This window comes from Hyperolius riggenbachi, chromosome 4 (genome assembly GCF_040937935.1).
Source record: "Hyperolius riggenbachi isolate aHypRig1 chromosome 4, aHypRig1.pri, whole genome shotgun sequence".
NCBI classification, from domain to species: Eukaryota; Metazoa; Chordata; class Amphibia; order Anura; family Hyperoliidae; genus Hyperolius; species Hyperolius riggenbachi.
The window spans coordinates 51,698,712-51,715,952 of record NC_090649.1 but is presented as its reverse complement, the minus strand read 5'-3'; the positions used below and the strand labels follow the sequence as shown (position 1 = coordinate 51,715,952).

General features: G+C 46.1%; 1 protein-coding gene across 3 annotated transcripts in view; it reads left to right on the top strand.

Annotated features, from left to right (window-relative positions):
* LOC137570357 (L-threonine 3-dehydrogenase, mitochondrial-like) overlaps window positions 1-17,241 on the top strand; it is a 49,496-nt gene that overhangs the window by 11,960 nt on the left and 20,295 nt on the right. For 2 of the 3 annotated variants that reach the window (XM_068279012.1, XM_068279010.1), the window contains 2 exons: window positions 13,808-14,003; window positions 15,842-15,884. In XM_068279012.1, coding sequence (XP_068135113.1) covers window positions 13,823-14,003; window positions 15,842-15,884 — 224 coding nt within the window. In that variant the 5' untranslated portion in view covers window positions 13,808-13,822. Of the gene's footprint in view, window positions 1-7,173; window positions 7,196-13,807; window positions 14,004-15,841; window positions 15,885-17,241 lie in introns of those variants that run through there. The other variant, XM_068279013.1, reaches the window with a different exon arrangement.

Below are 17,241 nucleotides of genomic sequence, written 5' to 3'. Positions count from 1 at the left end.
ATGTCGAGTGGAACCTTTCCTGTTAAACTGTTGTATGGTCTTAGCCACCGTGCTGCAGCTCAATTTCAGGATGTTGAGTCTTCTTATAGCCCGTGCCATCTTTATGTAGAACAACAATTATTTTCTTTAGATCCCCAGAGAGTTCTCTGATGGCATGAGGTGCCATGTTGAACTTCCAGTGACCAGTATCAGAGAGTGGGAGAAATCTAAGGAGTAACATAACCCAGGGGTGGGAAAATGTCTATGTAACGTTTGCAGAATCGTTTTCGCGGTCAGCGCACAAGATGCACACTGACACAGCGAAAACCCTCCACAAGCGTATAATTGGGTGAACCCAGGCTAGGTGCAATACACCAGCAGAGGGCAATTCCCACCGGCAGATGGCACTGTGGAGTGCAGACGAGCACAGCCTCTGCACAGCCACAAATGCCAGATGGGAATTGTACAGATCTAAGACAATGCGGGGCTGAACAGCCCTTAAAGAGAAAGAGCACAGATACAGGATGAATGTGTGTTCACCAATCTAGTCGCGACCCTGCGACGGTGAACACAGATCAGCAGAAACAAAAGCAAGATCGCGAGAAAGGCGATCGCCAGTAGCGACACAAGACAGAACAGAACACAAGAGTAGCAAAGGCACAGCAAACGACAATGAGAAAATAATGAAAACAACAAACGCTAACTAAACGCAAACACCGCACTCATTCGCAACAGCGAACGCATTTACAGCGCGATCTCCGCACATTAAGCGCAACAGAGACAAGGACGCCTAACTAACCACCGACAGACAAACACGAAACAGAGGACGTAAGCGCTTGCTTAACGGTTACCTCACCAAGCCTACAGCAAGCGTTCGTATCAGACGAGACAGACAAACGGAAAACAGGAATAAGAGAGGAAAGATCCACTGCTCTTCCGTCAGAACGAGTGCGATCCGGGTTCAGGAACAGTCTAGGGAAGATCCACTGCTCTTTCCGCCAGAGCGAGTGCGATCCGGGTACAGAAACAGGATAGCAGATCATTATGCAGGAGAACAGAGGCGCCAAAAGGATAAAGCTCATTTAGCTTCCTTTTATCCTTTTGGCGCCTCTGTTCTCCTGCATAATATTGAGTCCACCCTGGGTGGAGGGTTGAACCCCCTTTTTCTCATCTACAGAGAGCGACTTCTTATTCCTGAGTGGGGTCAGGAAAATCTCCCCACCTGCCTTTACAGTGGTTGCCTAATGGTAACCCTGGTTTGTGAGTATTAATATTTACTCTATCTAGTAACCATTTACCAGTACATATTACACTATTGGGGCTCTTGGTGTTCCTTGTTTTTAGGATAGCAGATCAGAAGGATTCACAGCCGCTACCGCTAGGGGCTAGTGCGATCCAAACAAGACAGGCAGATGAGATAGCAGGTAGCAACCGCTGCTCCAGCTATACTCCAAGAAAGCAGATCAGAAGGATCCACACAGCCGCTACCACTAGGGGCTAGTGCGATCCAAGCAAGACAGACAGATGAGATAGCAGGTAGCAACCGCTGCTCCAGCTATACTCCAAGAAAGCAGATCAGAAGGATCCACAGCTGCTACCGCTAGGGGCTAGTGCGATCCAAGCAAGACAGACAGATGAGATGGCAGGTAGCAACCGCTGCTCCAGCTATACTCCAAGAAAGCAGATCAGAAGGATCCACAGCCGCTACCGCTAGGGGCTAGTGCGATCCAAGCAAGACAGATGAACAGAAGGGGCTACCAGTAGCAACCGCTGCTCTGGTTAGCACCCCCAGACAGACCGAACGATTTCCTGACGACCACCGTTGGCGACAGGACAATCGCAACAGAGAGGCAATACAGACAAAACAGATAACAATCTAACTGCACTAGGGAAACTGCCTAGTGCAGTCCCAAGAATTACTCTAAGATAACTTTGACAAGAAATAGCATGGCTGACACTCTGTGAAACACAGTGTTTCAACAAACCCTGAAGGGATGACCAGCAAAGGACTCTGGGAAAACATGGGTTTTATACTGCCAGCCTACAAATGAGGCAGCTAGGTGATTTGCATAACCAATGTATGCAAATTCCTCAGCAGCAGAGCAGATCAGAAACTTGCAAAGGAAAGACAGGTCTCTCTTCCAGAGACCTGCAGCCCACAGACTAGAGGAATGGTCAAACAGCTGTCTGCCTGTGCAGCCAGCTGAGCGGATCATTACAGTCTAACTTGGGGGTGACTGGTTAGGCACTAGAGATGTCGTGAACCTCCAATTTTCGGTTTGCGAACGCTGTTCGCAATCTTTCACGGAAGGTTCGGTTCGCGCAAACTTTCGCGAACCGCAATAGACTTCAAAGGGAGGTGAACTTAAAAATTTTGTAAAATTTCTGCTGACTAGAAAAATGATAGAAAAGATGTTTTAAGGGGTCTTGTAGTATTTCAAAAGCCAGCTTACATACCTTGGCCGGGACTTGAACCCAGGTCTGAGTGCATGGTAGGTAGCTCACTTCACCACTTTACCACCACCAACACTACATGCTGAAGCCAGCCTAGCATGTACCTTTATGATATATCCAGGAGAAAAATGAGCTTGCTTAAGGATTTGTAGTATGTCAAAAGCCAACTCACATTGGCCAGGAATCGAACCCAGGCCTACTGCGTGGTAAGCTGCTATCCTAACCATTATACCACCAGCACTACATGCTGAAACTTCTTGGAGCAGACTTACTTCCTCCCTCCAAAAGACACACCTACATCCCCATAAAATCATTCAACAGCATTCTATCCCTGGCCAATGTGAGTTGGCTTTTGACATACTACAAATCCTTAAGCAAGCTCATTTTTCTCTTGGATATATCATAATGGTACATGCTAGGCTGGCTTCAGCATGTAGTGTTGGTGGTGGTATAATGGTTAGGATAGCAGCCTACCAAGCACTCAAACCTGGGTTCAATTCCTGGCCAAGGTATGTAAGCTGGCTTTTGAAATACTCAAATTCCCTAGAAGACAAGAGAGAGGGAGGAGGGAGTAATATAAGGAATAACAATCAGCTATGAACAAGCCTACAAGAGCCTAACTAAACTTTCCCTAGCAGAGTCTGTCAGCAGCTGTCCCTTAACTAATGAATAGTGAAAAGGTGCTGGATGAACAGCTTCACAGAGCTAATAAGCCTGGATACTTTCCGGTGCCTGGTCTCCGCTGGATTGCTCACACAGCTGCAATGTCATACAAAACAAAAAATAGAGATGGCACACTACTGGCTGCAAAACTTGATGTATTGAGTGGACACTCAATACACCAAGTCCCTTAACTAATTACTGGAGGCAGACGAGTGAGTAAAACTAAAGGAGAACCTTGCCTTGTATAAGAGGGGGGGGCTCCACCAGTGAGTGCAGTCTGATTGGCGACAATGTGCCTGCTGACTGTGATGTAGAGGGTCAAGGTTCTGCTCAATGGAGCATTATGGGGGCGAATCAAACTTCCAGGAAAGTTCGCTTTCGCCGGCGAAAGCGAACCACCCAAAGTTGGCCTGGAACCGTTCGCCGGCGCACCGTTTGCGACATCTCTATTAGGCACTAGGAGGGGTCTTAGGGTCTTTTTTTATTATTACTGATGTTTTCACTATTGGCATCACCCTATTTTAACACAAGTGCCCTAATATTTACCTTGGCCCAGGGAGGTATTGCTATGGCAACCCTTGATTTGTGGTCACACATCTGGTTTGATGCTCATTGTGACGTAGCAGGCCTTTCAGTGGGATTTTTTGATTCACACACCAGAGCAAAGCCTGTACATTACATAAATATCTTTTGAAAATAAAACTGGCTGGATCTGCCAGCAGCTTATAGGTGTACAGTGTGTTCTGTACCACCCACCTGCGAGAACTTGTGTGTCAGGTTTCCATCCCAGCAGCCTATTACTCACCAATGCTGCTTCCTGAGCGGTGGCATTAGAGGTCATTGACCTTCAGTTTGTAGCTTCCATGCTACAACAAAGAAGAACCTGAGGGTCAGCTGGTGACAATCTGTCCCACCAAAAACTTCACACCAACTTCTTCAAGTTTATCTTCTGGGGATGCTTTAGGCATATTCCAAAAGGCCACAAACTGCCGGCTGGAAGGGTTATTACAATGTCCAATGGCTTAGCTAGATGGCTGTGCGATGTTTAATCCCACCCACGAGGAAGAGTTAGTGCTGGAGTATCAAGTCTTAGAAAGGGCTGCAGCAGCCAGCTTAACTGCTAAATCCCGCCCATGAGGAACAGCACTGGAGTAACAAGTCTTGGAAAGGTGTGCAACAGCCAGTATCGACGGGACAGAAAATCCTAGATTGACCGGATCAGGAGCAGCGGTAGATTGATGGCCCATAGCATTGCACAGCATCGATCAGTGCAACACCGTGGTTCAATCAATTTTGATTACCTGCTGGAATCTATTTAAACTCAATGTGCTTACAAAAAGGAATCAATCATTTTGGAACATTGGATGGAAATCTGTATGTGTATGGCCCACTTGAATATTTTATTTTTTTCCTTGTTGGATAAAATGCAGACACTTTAAACTGTACATCTTTCAATATGGCTGTGTTTTTAATCCCAAAGCCTACTATGGTGTGATCTTTGACACCAAACTACAGCTTGCATAGCTGCTTATAAAACCGGTCAGAGATCTCTTCTCCTTTCTGCATGTGCCTGGATAACTTGTGACTCCATACAACCCATTAGCAGAGGGAGGAGTCTGAGTAGTAGTAGCAGCAGCAACAGTTTATACACTTAGGGCTCGATTCAGTAAGCAGTGCTAACTGTTAGCACGCTTCTGAAAAGGCCATTATCATGCCTTATCTCAGTTTGGGCGTGTTAAAATCAGATCGCGCGCAAAGATCCGCGCACAAAGTTTTGCGCGTGCACGGCGCAGTGCGCACCAAGTGCCCATTCACATCTATGCGACGTTCCGCGCGCGCAAAGTTTTGCGCACGGGTCTTTGCACGCGATCTGATTGTAGAAACAGTGCTAACCTGCTTAGCACCCTGGTTAACACGCCTAAAGTCTTTAGGCGTGCTAAGTAGGTTAGCACCGTTTACTGAATCAAGCCCTTAGAGTTATTATGCATGTTCTAGGAAGTGGTACCATGCATTAGTCCCTATTCCACAATAAGAACAATAGCTTGGGTTTTGTGGGACGTGGTACTGTGCAGATCTCTGTATAGAGGGTGAGATGCAGGTATTTGTGTGAAGTTATACTGTGCAGTTCCTTGGTATAGAATGTGAGATGCTGGGATTTGTGGGAAGCTGTACTGTGCATTTCTCTCTATAAGTTGAGAAGTAGTACTGTGAAGTTCTCTGTATAGAAGGTGAGATACTGGGATTTGTGGGAAGTAGTACTGTGCAGATATCTGTATAGAGAGTGAGATGCTGCAATTTGCGGGAAGTGGTACTGTGCAGTTCTCGTTGTGCTGTGCAGATCTCTGTAAGATGCCGAGATTTGTGAGAAGTAGTACTGTGCAGTTCCTTGGTATAGAAGATGCATTTCTCTGTCTATAAGGTGAGAAGTGGTACTGTGCAGTCCTCTGTATAGAAGGTGAGATGCTGGGATTTCTGAGCAGTGGCACTGTGCAGTCCCCTGTATAGAGGCTGAGATGCTGGGATTTGTGGGAAGTGGTACTATGCATTTCTCTGTCTATAAGGTGAGAGGTGGTACTGTGCAGTCCTCTGTATAGAAGGTGAGATGCTGGGATTTGTGAGCAGTGGCACTGTGTATGGAAGGTGAGATGCTGAGATTTGTGGGAAGTAGTACTGTGCAGTCCTCTGTATAGAAGGTGAGGTTCTGGAATTTGTGGGAAATGGTACTGTGCAGTCCCCTGTATAGAAGGAGAGCTGCTGGTATTTGTGGGAGGTGGTACTGTGCAGCCCCCTGTATAGAAGGTGAGATGCTGGGATTTGTGGGAACTGAAGTAGTACTGTGCAGCCATCTGTGTAGAAGGTGAGATGCTGGGATTTGTGGGAAGTGGCACTGTGCAGCCATCTGTATAGAAGGTGAGATGCTGGGATTTGTGGGAAGTAGTACTGTGCAGCCATCTGTATAGAAGGTGAGATGCTGGGATTTGTGAGCAGTGGTACTGTGCAGTCCTCTGTATAGAAGGTGAGATGCTGGGATTTGTGGGAAGTGGTACTGTGCATTTCTCTGTCTATAAGGTGGGAAGTAGTACTATGCAGTCCGCTGTATAGAAGGTGAGATGCTGGGATTATTATTATTGATTTATATAGCGACAGCATCTTCCGCAACGCTGTGCAATGGGATTTGTGGGAAGTAGTACTGTGCAGTTCTCTGTATAGAGGGTGAGATGCTGGGATTTGTGGGAAGTAGTACTGTGCAGTCATCTGTATAGAAAGGGAGATGCTGGGATTTGTGAGCAGTGGTACTGTGCAGTCCTCTGTATAGGTGAGATGCTGGGATTTGTGAGCAGTGGTACTGTGCAGTCCTCTGTATAGGTGAGATGCTGGGATTTGTGAGCAGTGGTACTGTGCAGTCCGCTGTATAGAGGGTGAGATGCTGGGATTTGTGGGAAGTGGTACTGTGCAGTTCTCTGTATGGAAGGTGAGATGCTGGGATTTGTGGGAAGTGGTACTGTGCAGTCCTCTGTATAGGTGAGATGCTGGGATTTGTGAGCAGTGGTACTGTGCAGTCCTCTGTATAGGTGAGATGCTGGGATTTGTGAGCAGTGGTACTGTGCAGTCCGCTGTATAGAGGGTGAGATGCTGGGATTTGTGGGAAGTGGTACTGTGCAGTTCTCTGTATGGAAGGTGAGATGCTGGGATTTGTGGGAAGTGGTACCGTGCAGTCCTCTGTATAGAAGGTGAGATGCTGGGATTTGTGAGCTATGGCACTGTGCAGGTCCCTGTCATCTGTTTATACACAGAGCAGGTAGTACTGGATTTTGCAGCGTGTTGTATGTAGCCCTGGCCTCTGGCAGGAAGGCTCCCCATATGTGTATAGCAGTTTTTCAGGGAAGAGCGCACACTGCATGTCACAGCCACAACTCCTGAGCAGATGGGTCCCCTCTGCAGAGGAGATGTGTGCTGCATTACTATGCTCCTCCCCCTGTGCTCTGACATAGGGGACAACTCCTACCCCCTCCCTCCTTCCCATTGGCCCTCTCTGGAGGCTGTGTCCTATAAAAGGCCAGGGCACGTTAGATCTTGTTGAGGAGCACTCAGAGAGGAGGTAAGAGAGGATGCTGGACTCATTTCACCCCCTTCCCATTCCATAGCCATGATTTCCCTGCTGACTGCATGACAAGTACCAGCTCCTCACTGCAGACCATCCGGGACGACCTCACCTGTCCCTTCATCCCCAAACCTGCTACCATAGCCCATCTACTTCCATCAACCCTTTGTATGCCAGGAGTCTATAGAATATTCCTCTAGCTGCTTTACATGTTGCCAGTCACACTATATTAGTCTCTGTGACATTTACCATCTCAGTATTATGCACCAGCGTCTGTATTTTTATGTACCCTTGTTTACTATCCTGTAAAGTTATTCATTTTTTTTAATTTTATTTTAACATGCATTGAATTTATTACTTAATAGCACTTAAAATCTCTATTAAGGCATTATTAATATTGTGAGCTGTTTGTGGACTTCAAAAAAAAAAAAGTAATCTATGCATTTTGCGAGTTTGGTTTGAATAGTTTGGCAAGAAGGTGTTTGAAAATGTTGTCCGGCAGACCCCATATAGCTCCATATCAGGCATGGGCAAACTTGTCCCTCCAGCTCTTAAGGAACTACAAGTCCCACAATGCATTTGCCTTTGAGTCATGACTGTGGCTGTAAGACTCCTGCAAAGCATTGTGGGACTTGTAGTTCCTTAACAGCTGTAGGGCCAAGTTTGCCCATGCCTGCTCTATATGAACTGTGAGACAAGAAGTCTGTCTGTATATTGTGGCTGCATGGCTGGCAGTGCTTGATAATGAGTGACAGTATTATGACTCATCATCCAGAATTCTTCTTCTTCTTCTTCTTCTTTATTATTATCATTATTTAGTATTCATATAGCGCTGACATCTTCCGCAGCGATGTACAGAGTATATAGTCTTGTCACTTAACTGCCCCTCAGAAGGGCTCACAATCTAATCCCTACCATAGTCATATGTCTATATTGTGCAGTGTATGTATCGTAGTTTAGGGACAATTTAGGGGAAGCCAATTAACTTATCTGTATGTTTTTGGGATGTGGGAGGAAACCGGAGTTCCCGGAGAAAACCCACACAGACACTAGGAGAACATACAAGGTGGGTAGAAGGTAGTGCCCTGGCTGGGAGACAGACCGGGGACCCAGTGCTGCAAGGCGAGGGTGCTAACCACTACGTCACTGTGCTGCCCTATTATTGAAAATATGGATATGTTTTTCACTTTATTATTATGGTGTCCATTAATGCAACACTTTTTAGTGAACAATCATATTTGGGATCTACTGGGTCCAATCAATTCTGAACGATTGCATTAACCGCAAAAATGTTCCATCAGTGTGGTAGATTTATTTATTTTTTTTCCCCATAGATCTGATTGCAACTGAACTAGTTTCGAGGTGATCTTAAGTCTGTTTCCTTGGTGTAAATCGATTAAAAAGTAATTCAGCTCTAATGAAAAGATCATATCGAAAACAGGATCTTTCGCTAAAAATTGTGTGTGTATGTATGTGTGTGTATATGTATATATATATATATATATATATATATATATATATATATATATATATATATATATATATATATATATATATATATATATATATATATAATATTTTTTTTTTTTTTTTTTTTTTTTTTTTTTTTTAGCACCATTAGGGGCAGTTCACATTTTTGCACGCTTGCATAAAAGCATTTGAGCGCGAACCGGCCGGCTGTTTCAGACACATTTTTGAAACAGCCCTTAAAGGACAACTGTAAGAAGTGGGATATGGAGGCTGCCATATTTACTTCCTGTTGCCTGGCAGCCCTGCTGATCTATTTGGCTGCAGCAGTGTCTGAATCACACCAGAAACAAGCATGCAGCTAATCCTGTCAGATCTGAAAATGTCAGAAACACATCTGATTTGCTGCATGCTTGTTCAGGAGATGTGGCTTAATGTATTAGAGGCAGAGGATCAGCAGGACAGCCAGGCAACTGGTATAGCTTTAAAAGGAAATAAATATGGCAGCTTCCATATCCCTCTCCCTTTAGTTGTCATTTAAAGCTGAATGATCACAAATATCTTCTGTTTTAAGAAGAAAAAACTACATTTAGCATTGCTTTTTATTCAAGGGCTTTTCAGTCACTCTTAGCCCTTTATACTATCCTAGTGGTTCTGGGTCACTCTGAGCTGTCTGGATATTCCTTTGTGTGTATGTAATATATATTTTATTAACAGATGTGTGTGTGTGTGTTTGACCTAACTTGGGCTATACAAGATATAAAGTGCCACTGTGTAAAACAGAATAAAATAAGACAGATCAGATTTCTAGTATCTCTTTAAGAGGCCCCAGGCGTCATGCAGGTGGCTAATATAGCACAGCAGCTATTCCTAGAAAGACTTGTGTCTTCTGATGAAGGCCTGTGTGGAATGCAGACAATGCTCTGTGCATGCTGTGTGGAAGTCTTGCATATTCGCTGAGATGATGGTATGACGCCTGCAGGTGCTGCCTCTGGATTGGCTCCCTGTCTTTGTACTCACAGCCCATTCAGTCTGTCAGCAGTGTGAGGTTATTTGGGGTCCGCGGTATGCTGAATCTCTCACGTACAACAGGTTGGATGATTCCACGTTCTAGAGCTATAGGTTCCGTTGTCCTATAGAATGGTTTACAGTTTTTTTGCATACGAAAGCTATGGATGACTTCACCTCACAAGGACAATTCCACACAAACCTTTTTGTTTGGACCTCGAGCTGTTTTTAGAGCTGACTCTTGTTGCTGTCAGCTTCTACAGCGAAGGGCTGTGATGGACAACAGTGCCCACTCACTGCCTGAACTTGCTTTTACTCTCGGGAGACTGAAGAGGCGGTGATGACCATTTAGTGTCTGTAGCAAGTGTGAAACGTTTCTTAGAACCATGATCAAAAAATTGGTACTAGGGCCCTTACACACCGGCTGCATTGCATTGCATTTTGATAATCGCAAGCCTTTTCAAAAACTAAAGTACAGTAAACTTACAATTGTGGTAATGCATACTGAATGCATTTGCAATTTTTCTGAAAAGTCGCAATTGTAGTTCTGCTGCATTTTTCCTGCGTCTTGATTGAGGCCAGCATAGTGAAAACCATGATTAGTGATTGTGTTTCACTTTTTATTGGTGTGAAAAAGCCCGAAGTCTTTTTACACTAGATCGGTTGCTGTCAGTTATAACTGAAAGGATAACTGATGTGCAAGGTAATGTCCATGCTTCACCACTCCGCCGTCATGTCTGATCGACCTAATTTCGATAGATTTTTGCCACGAATCCAGAAATTCTGATTGATGCGTCGCAGATAACCTGCAGATTTGATCAATGTGATCGAATCTGTCAGTAAAAATTTGTGTATAGTGGCTGGATAGTGTAATGGTTAAGGGCTCTGCCTCTGACACAGGAGACCTGGGTTCAAATCTCGGCTCTGCCTGTTCAGTAAGCCAGCACCTATTCAGTAGGAGACCTTGGGCAAGACTCCCTAACACTGCTACTGCCTATAGAGCGCGTCCTAGTGGCTGCAGCTCTGGTGCTTTGAGCCCGTCAGGAGAAAAGCGCGATATAAATGTTCTGTCTTTGTTTGTTTGTGTGTATGGCAGTGATGGCTAACCTTGGCACTCCAGCTGTGGTGGAACTACAAGTCCCATGGGGCATTGCAATACTCTGACAGCTCTCAGCATAACTCGGGGAGGCAGAGGCATGATGGGATTTGTAGTTTTGTCACAGCCGGAGTGCCAAGGTTAGCCATCACTGGTGTATGGCATTGTTTTCATTAAATCAAGTAATGTTTGTTATTGTTGGAAAGTGCATTATTCTGCTGTATTTGTGGCAGATCTTGGCTTCTCTCCTCAGACTGTGTATATAATGTATTATTGTCCGTAAGCTGAGCATGTTTCCTAATCCTCCATCTCCCTCTCACCCCAGGTTCCCTATGAGAACTGACTGGTCACTTGCTGCCTAATAAACCCCTCCCCTTGGCAGGTGCCATGGTAGTGAGCTAATCAGTGAAAGTCACTCAGTGTCTCTTGTATTATGGCTGTGTGGTGTGTTTGTGACTGGATGAATATTGATAAAAGTACAGGCAGAGCATGCACTGATCGCTCCTAGCGATTCCCTGTAGAGAGATAATGCACAGGAGTATAATACTGGCCACTAAGCGGCTATAGTGACGTCCCTGTGATAATCCTGACATTGATCCGCTGGTGGCGGTGACTGGGCAGCGTGCTGTACTGGAATGTACCAGCGCTTTCTCTCTCATGAGGTCATACAGGAGCTGATGCAGGCAGAGAGCTTTCTGCAGGCTGGCTGCTTACGTGATTCCCTGCATCCTCTGTATGTCCCCTCCTGCCACGCAGGCAACCCAATACTCCCCCCAACCCCAGGCTTAACCCCTACCGTGCTGGCAACCCAATACTCTGAGTGGGGGGAACCCTCCCCAACCCCAGTGTTAACACCTACTGTACTGGAGGGCAACCCAATACTCTGAGGGGGGGGGGGGGGCTCCACCCCCAATCCCAGGGTTAACCCCTACAGTGCCTCACTGATTTTTCCGCACCTTGCTTGGCTACATATATATATTATTACAGCTGCATCCCACACACTGTCTACAGTAATAACAAGATTTCAGTGCAGTTCCTGGCTGCTAGCAATGTAAGATAATCTCCAGCGTACTCTACTGCTGAGGAACAGCCTGTCAGTCGCTTTATATTATTGCTCCAGAGAGATTCACCATTTTACATTGACAGGAACTTTTTTCCATGTTTAGACATGCTGGTTACCAGCTGCACTTATTATTATTATTATTATTTTTATGTATTTATATAGCGCTGACATCTTATGCAGCACATTACAGAGTACATAGTCATGTCACTGACTGTCCTAAGAGGAACTCACAGTCTAATCCTACCATAGTCATAGTCTAATGTCCTACCATATTATTATTATTATTATGTATTTATATAGCACTGACATCTTCTGCAGCACTTTACAGATTACATAGTCATGTCACTGACTGTCCTCAGGGAAGCTTTTGTCTGTATCTTAAAGTGTACCTGAAACAAAAGTGAAGCCTACATTTATACTTACCTGGGGCTTCCATCCCCTGTGGTCCGTGAGCTCCTTCTCCGGCCTCTTGGGCCACTCCAATTGTCAACTGGCCAACCCAGTGTCTTTCTTCAGTTGGCTCAGTCATGTACTGCACATGCCGAGCCCATCCTCACATGCACCCCCCCATCACCGGGAGAATTCTGTGCCTGCTAGAGGAAGCCCCAGGTGAGTATTAATGCTGGCTTTAATTTTGTCTTGGTTTAATTTAGGTGAATTAGAAAAATTCTCCTGTATATACCTCAAAAGGTCCCAAAGTGCAGCACCTTTCATCTATGATAAAGCAAGCCTATTATGGACGAGCTCCCAGCTCTCCTGTTCATAATTCAAATGCTATCTAGACAAAGGAACTGTGTGTGCAGCCAACAGACCGCCTCTACATCTCTACAGACTGGGAGTGGGGCGGGGCTTCAGTCACAAGGCTGGTTGAAATATCCTATTGTTGCAGAAGCAGGGTTTATTGGAGTCACACATCTATGATTGGATTGTTATTATAGCATAGTGTTCTGAGGGCTGACTTATTTAGGAGCGGTTCACACAGGGTTTGAATCGATGTGAAACGAACCGATAGCACTTTTTAAACGTTGGTACCATTGTTTACCATCTGTGCTTGATCCTGCTGTTTCCCCTCATCTCGTTTAAGCGCAGCACTTCCAGGTCCCAATGTGGAAGTCGAAATGTGACACAATGAGCAAACAGGACGCCCAACCGCCATTCAGAAGAAAAGAATTTGGGCAAGACGCTGAACTACTGGTTCAGGCGCTCGTCCGAATTCGCCTTAAAGAGACACTGAAGTGTCCTTTTTTTTAACATGATTTTATTATTCCGCCAGCTTCAGCAGTAAATTCCAAGCGGTTTTGCTGCATTCCCACAGCAGAACGAGTGATTTATGCCCCAGAACTAGGACAGCAATGTTCTATGACTTTGCAAGTTGTAGATTTTGCTGCCCGGGGAGGCAGAGCTGTGCGCAGTAGCTCTGCCTCCTCTCCAGTCAATCTCCGCCTCTCCCCGCCGCTCTCAGTGAAAGAAGACTGAGAGGGGCGGGGAGAGGCAGAGAGCGGTGGAGATTGACTGGAGAGGAGGCAGAGCTACTGCCCACAGCTCTGCCTCTACCAGGAAGGAAGATTTGCAAGCCCTGGAACTTTGCTGGGCTATGTCTTAGGCATAAATAACTCGTTTTGCCATGGAAATGCGGCGAATCCGCTTGGAATTTACTGCTGAAGCTGGCTGAATAATAAAATAAGGTAAAAAAAAAAAAAGACACTATAGTGTCTCTTTAAAACAAGCGCAAATAAATGTTGGAGCAAAAGTTTTGCAGGGACCCAGAAGATCACCAATCAGATTTAAGCCATTAAATAACAGAGATTTTGATTGGGTGCTGTGGATGGTTGCATCACCTTTAGTTACAGTTTTATTTCCACTGGTCTTGATATAACTCCTTCTGTACAAAATGCTGTGCTGCCATTTGTATACATCCCTGAAGGTTGATTGTGTTTCGAGTTTCGGTATAGTAAGTGTCTATTGTCTCTCTCAGCTTTCTGTGACAGACATGGCCGTTATGAGGACATTAACCCGAGCGGTAAAGCAAGCTCTGCAGAGCTCCATGTGTGGCTGTCAGACTGTCACCTCTGTGCGGTTTATTGGAGTTTCACCTCGTCAAGTGCCATCTGATGCCAGCTTCCATTCAGTGTCTTTCTCTGAGACCGACCACCCGAGGGTGCTGATCACAGGTACATGAGCTTGTATTGTGCATGCCTGTTCCCTGCATATTTGGCTTCCTTTGCCTTTTACTGCATATTCTGCCTTCTCCTGCATGTGCCTCCTTCTCTTGCTCCCTCCTGCATGTTCTACCATCTGCCCTTTTTCTTGCACATTTATTCTTCCAAAGCTTTTCTTCCGGACATTCTGCTTTTCTCCTGCATGTTTTGCCTTCTGCATGTTTTTGTCCTGCATGTTTTGCCTTCTCCTACCTCTCTCCTGCATGTTTTGCCTTCTCTGGCCTCTCTCCTGCATGTTTTGCCTTCTCTGGCCTCTCTCCTGCATGGTTTTTTTTTTCTTCTGCATGTTTTGTATTTCTCCTGGACTTTGCCCAGTAGGGCTTTTAAAAAAAAAAAAAAAAATGTGGTAAGGGAAGGAGAACGTCAATTGGAATGAGGAAGGGAATGCCAGTGAGTGAGGACAGCCATACAGAAGTCTTGGAACCATTCATGGGAAGAGGATATTAATGAGGAAGTCATTGTAAGGTCACTTGAGGAACGATGAGGGTGGTTGGCAGAAAATTTGGTAATTTTCGGCGCCGTCATAGGCTGGTAAATTATGTTAAAGAAGGGAGAGGTAGTGTTTGTTTAACAGTGGGGCCAGCTTTAGGAGTGGGAGGATTAGTGTCAGGAGGAGGTAGAAGCCTTAGCAGAAATCCGCTTTTTTTTTTTTTTCTACCAGTGGCTTTATCCAGCACACAAATTTACCCGGTGCCCTTTTTTTAGTTGTATGTGGCTAGTGTATTTGTGGGACAGGAGCTGTGGCATGGTTTTATGGCCCATACTCATGGGCTACAAATGTCGCCGCAACACGCGGCGCGCACATGTTGCAGCGACAGGTCGCCGAGTATGCGGCGTTGCACGGGCGCGCACCCCGAACCGTCGCTCGTTGCTGATTTCGCCGGGGCGATTGAACCGCTCAATCGCCTGGCGACAGTCGCCGCCGGAACTGTCGCTAGTCCGCCTGAGTACGCGGACTAGCGACAGCAACAAGATAAGAAATGCATTGGGCTTCCGGCAGGGGAAGGAGCAACAGCGACAGCTTCCGCCGCATCAGTTGCCAGGTCCCTCCGCCGTGTGTATGCGGAGGGACCTGGCGATGAGCTGTCGCGCACACGCTCACGTGTGCTGGCGACAGGCCAAAAAGTTGTCTGTGAGTATGGGCCATAAGGGCTAAGCATGTCACTTTTGGTTTCCTTTAAGAGCTGGAGAGGGATAGTTAGAGCGAAGCAGGCAATTTGGGCGCCGCCATAGGCGCCTATTGAAATATCAGGAGCATGGGGGGCGGGGGTTCTTTGAAGGGTTTAGGGTTAGGTAGGATGTTCATGGGGAGGGGGGGGTTTAGTGTTAGGCGTGCGGTAGGATGTTCTTTCGGGGGAGGGGGATTTAGGGTTAGGCGTGAGGTAGGACATTCGTGGGGAGGGGGGGGGGAGGCGGATTTAGGATTAGGTGTCAGGTAGGATGTTTATGCGAGGGAAAGGGGGGGATTTAGAGTTAGGCATCAGGAAGGACATTTGTGAGGGGGGGGGGATTTAGGGTTATGCATCAGGTAGGAAGTTTGTGAGGGGGGAGGGCTAGAAATATAGCAGCTATGAGCAAGTTGCACGAGAGTCAATAAGATCATGTACCAGGGGTTTAGTGGTGTGTGGGGACAGGGAGGGGCATATGAGAATGCAGCACCTGGTGGAAGACTCGGAGTCTAGAGATGTTCTGGACATGAGAAGTGAATCTAGTCTCCAGTGATTTCCCCGGTGATTCTGGTGATGACCCTGATAGTCCAGCCTGTGAACTGTCCTGTTTTTCCCCCACAGGAGGACTGGGTCAGCTGGGAGTCGGCCTGGCAAAGCTGCTGAGGTAAGCGGAGGCGGATTAGCTGTTTATTACCGTTCTATGTATAGACAGGCATTTATGGGGTGACTGTGGCTGCTATTTATACCAGCATAGTGGTAGTTAGACAGTATTTATCCCATCATAGTGGCAGTTATACAGTAAGGCAGTATTTATACCAGCATAGTGGCAGTTATACAGTAAGGCAGTGGCTATAATAAACACTGCAATTCAGCTATTATTATTATTATTATTATTATTATTATTATTATTACTACTACTACTTTATAGCACCAGCATCTTCTGTGGTACTATATAATACATTTTTCATCTTCTGTTTAAACTAACTTTTCAGCACTCTGCAATTGAAAAAGTACCAAAAAGTAGGTGAAAAAAACATACTGTCAAAATTATTCTGAGTATTTTCTTGCTCGCTGGTGGCCTAAAGAGAGACTGAAGTCTCATAAAACTCATGTTTTTATTTTAAAAATCGCTTTAACATTATTGCCCTGCCTAAAACACTGCATCCTTGCTGCTGAACACTACCTAAATCTACCCCCCCCCCCAACTCCCGCAACACTGCGGGGAGCGCTTCCGTGAGAGGCAGAGCTTTCGGCTGCAGCTCTGCCTCTCCTCCGTCCATCAGCATGGATTGCCGCATCTCCCCGCCCCTCTGTCTTCTTTCCCTGAGAGGAGCGGGGGAGAGGCGGAGATATGCGCTGAATGACCCGCATGGAGGCAGAGCTGCAGCTGAAATCTCTGCCTCCCGGGGCAGCAAAATCCATATGCAAGAAAGTCGTGGATTGTGAGGGGGGGGAGGGGTTTAGGAGGATTTAGTTAGTCCAGCTGCATTTTAGGTAGGGCAATAATGTTCAAGTGATTTTTTTTTTTTTTAAATAAAACGTGAATTTTATGAGACTTCAGAGTCTCTTTAAAGGACATCCAAGACGAAAGCTTATAATCGATGTTTACTCACCTGGGGCTTCTACCAGCCCCGAGCAGCCATGTCAGTATCTCGCCGCAGCCCCAGTCCTCCACGGTGTCCTACTGGCCGCCCGTACAGAGCGGCGACCCGCCGGCGGGGTCAGCTCTCTTGCGCCTGCACGAGTGCCCATGCATCCACATCTGGCATGCAGCGGAGTTGACCCCGCCGGAGGGTCGCCGCTTTGTATGGGCGGCCAGTGGGGCAGCGAGATACTGGCATGGCTACTCAGGGCTGGTAGAAGCCCCAGGTGAGTAAACATAGATTATAAGCGTTCGCCTCGGAAGTCCTTTAAAGGGTCAGCTGGATGGCGTACTGATTAAGGGTGCTGCCTGTGCTGTAGGGTTTGAGCTATTCATATACATACAACAGTGAGGGCTGGAAACCATTTTTTTTTTTCGT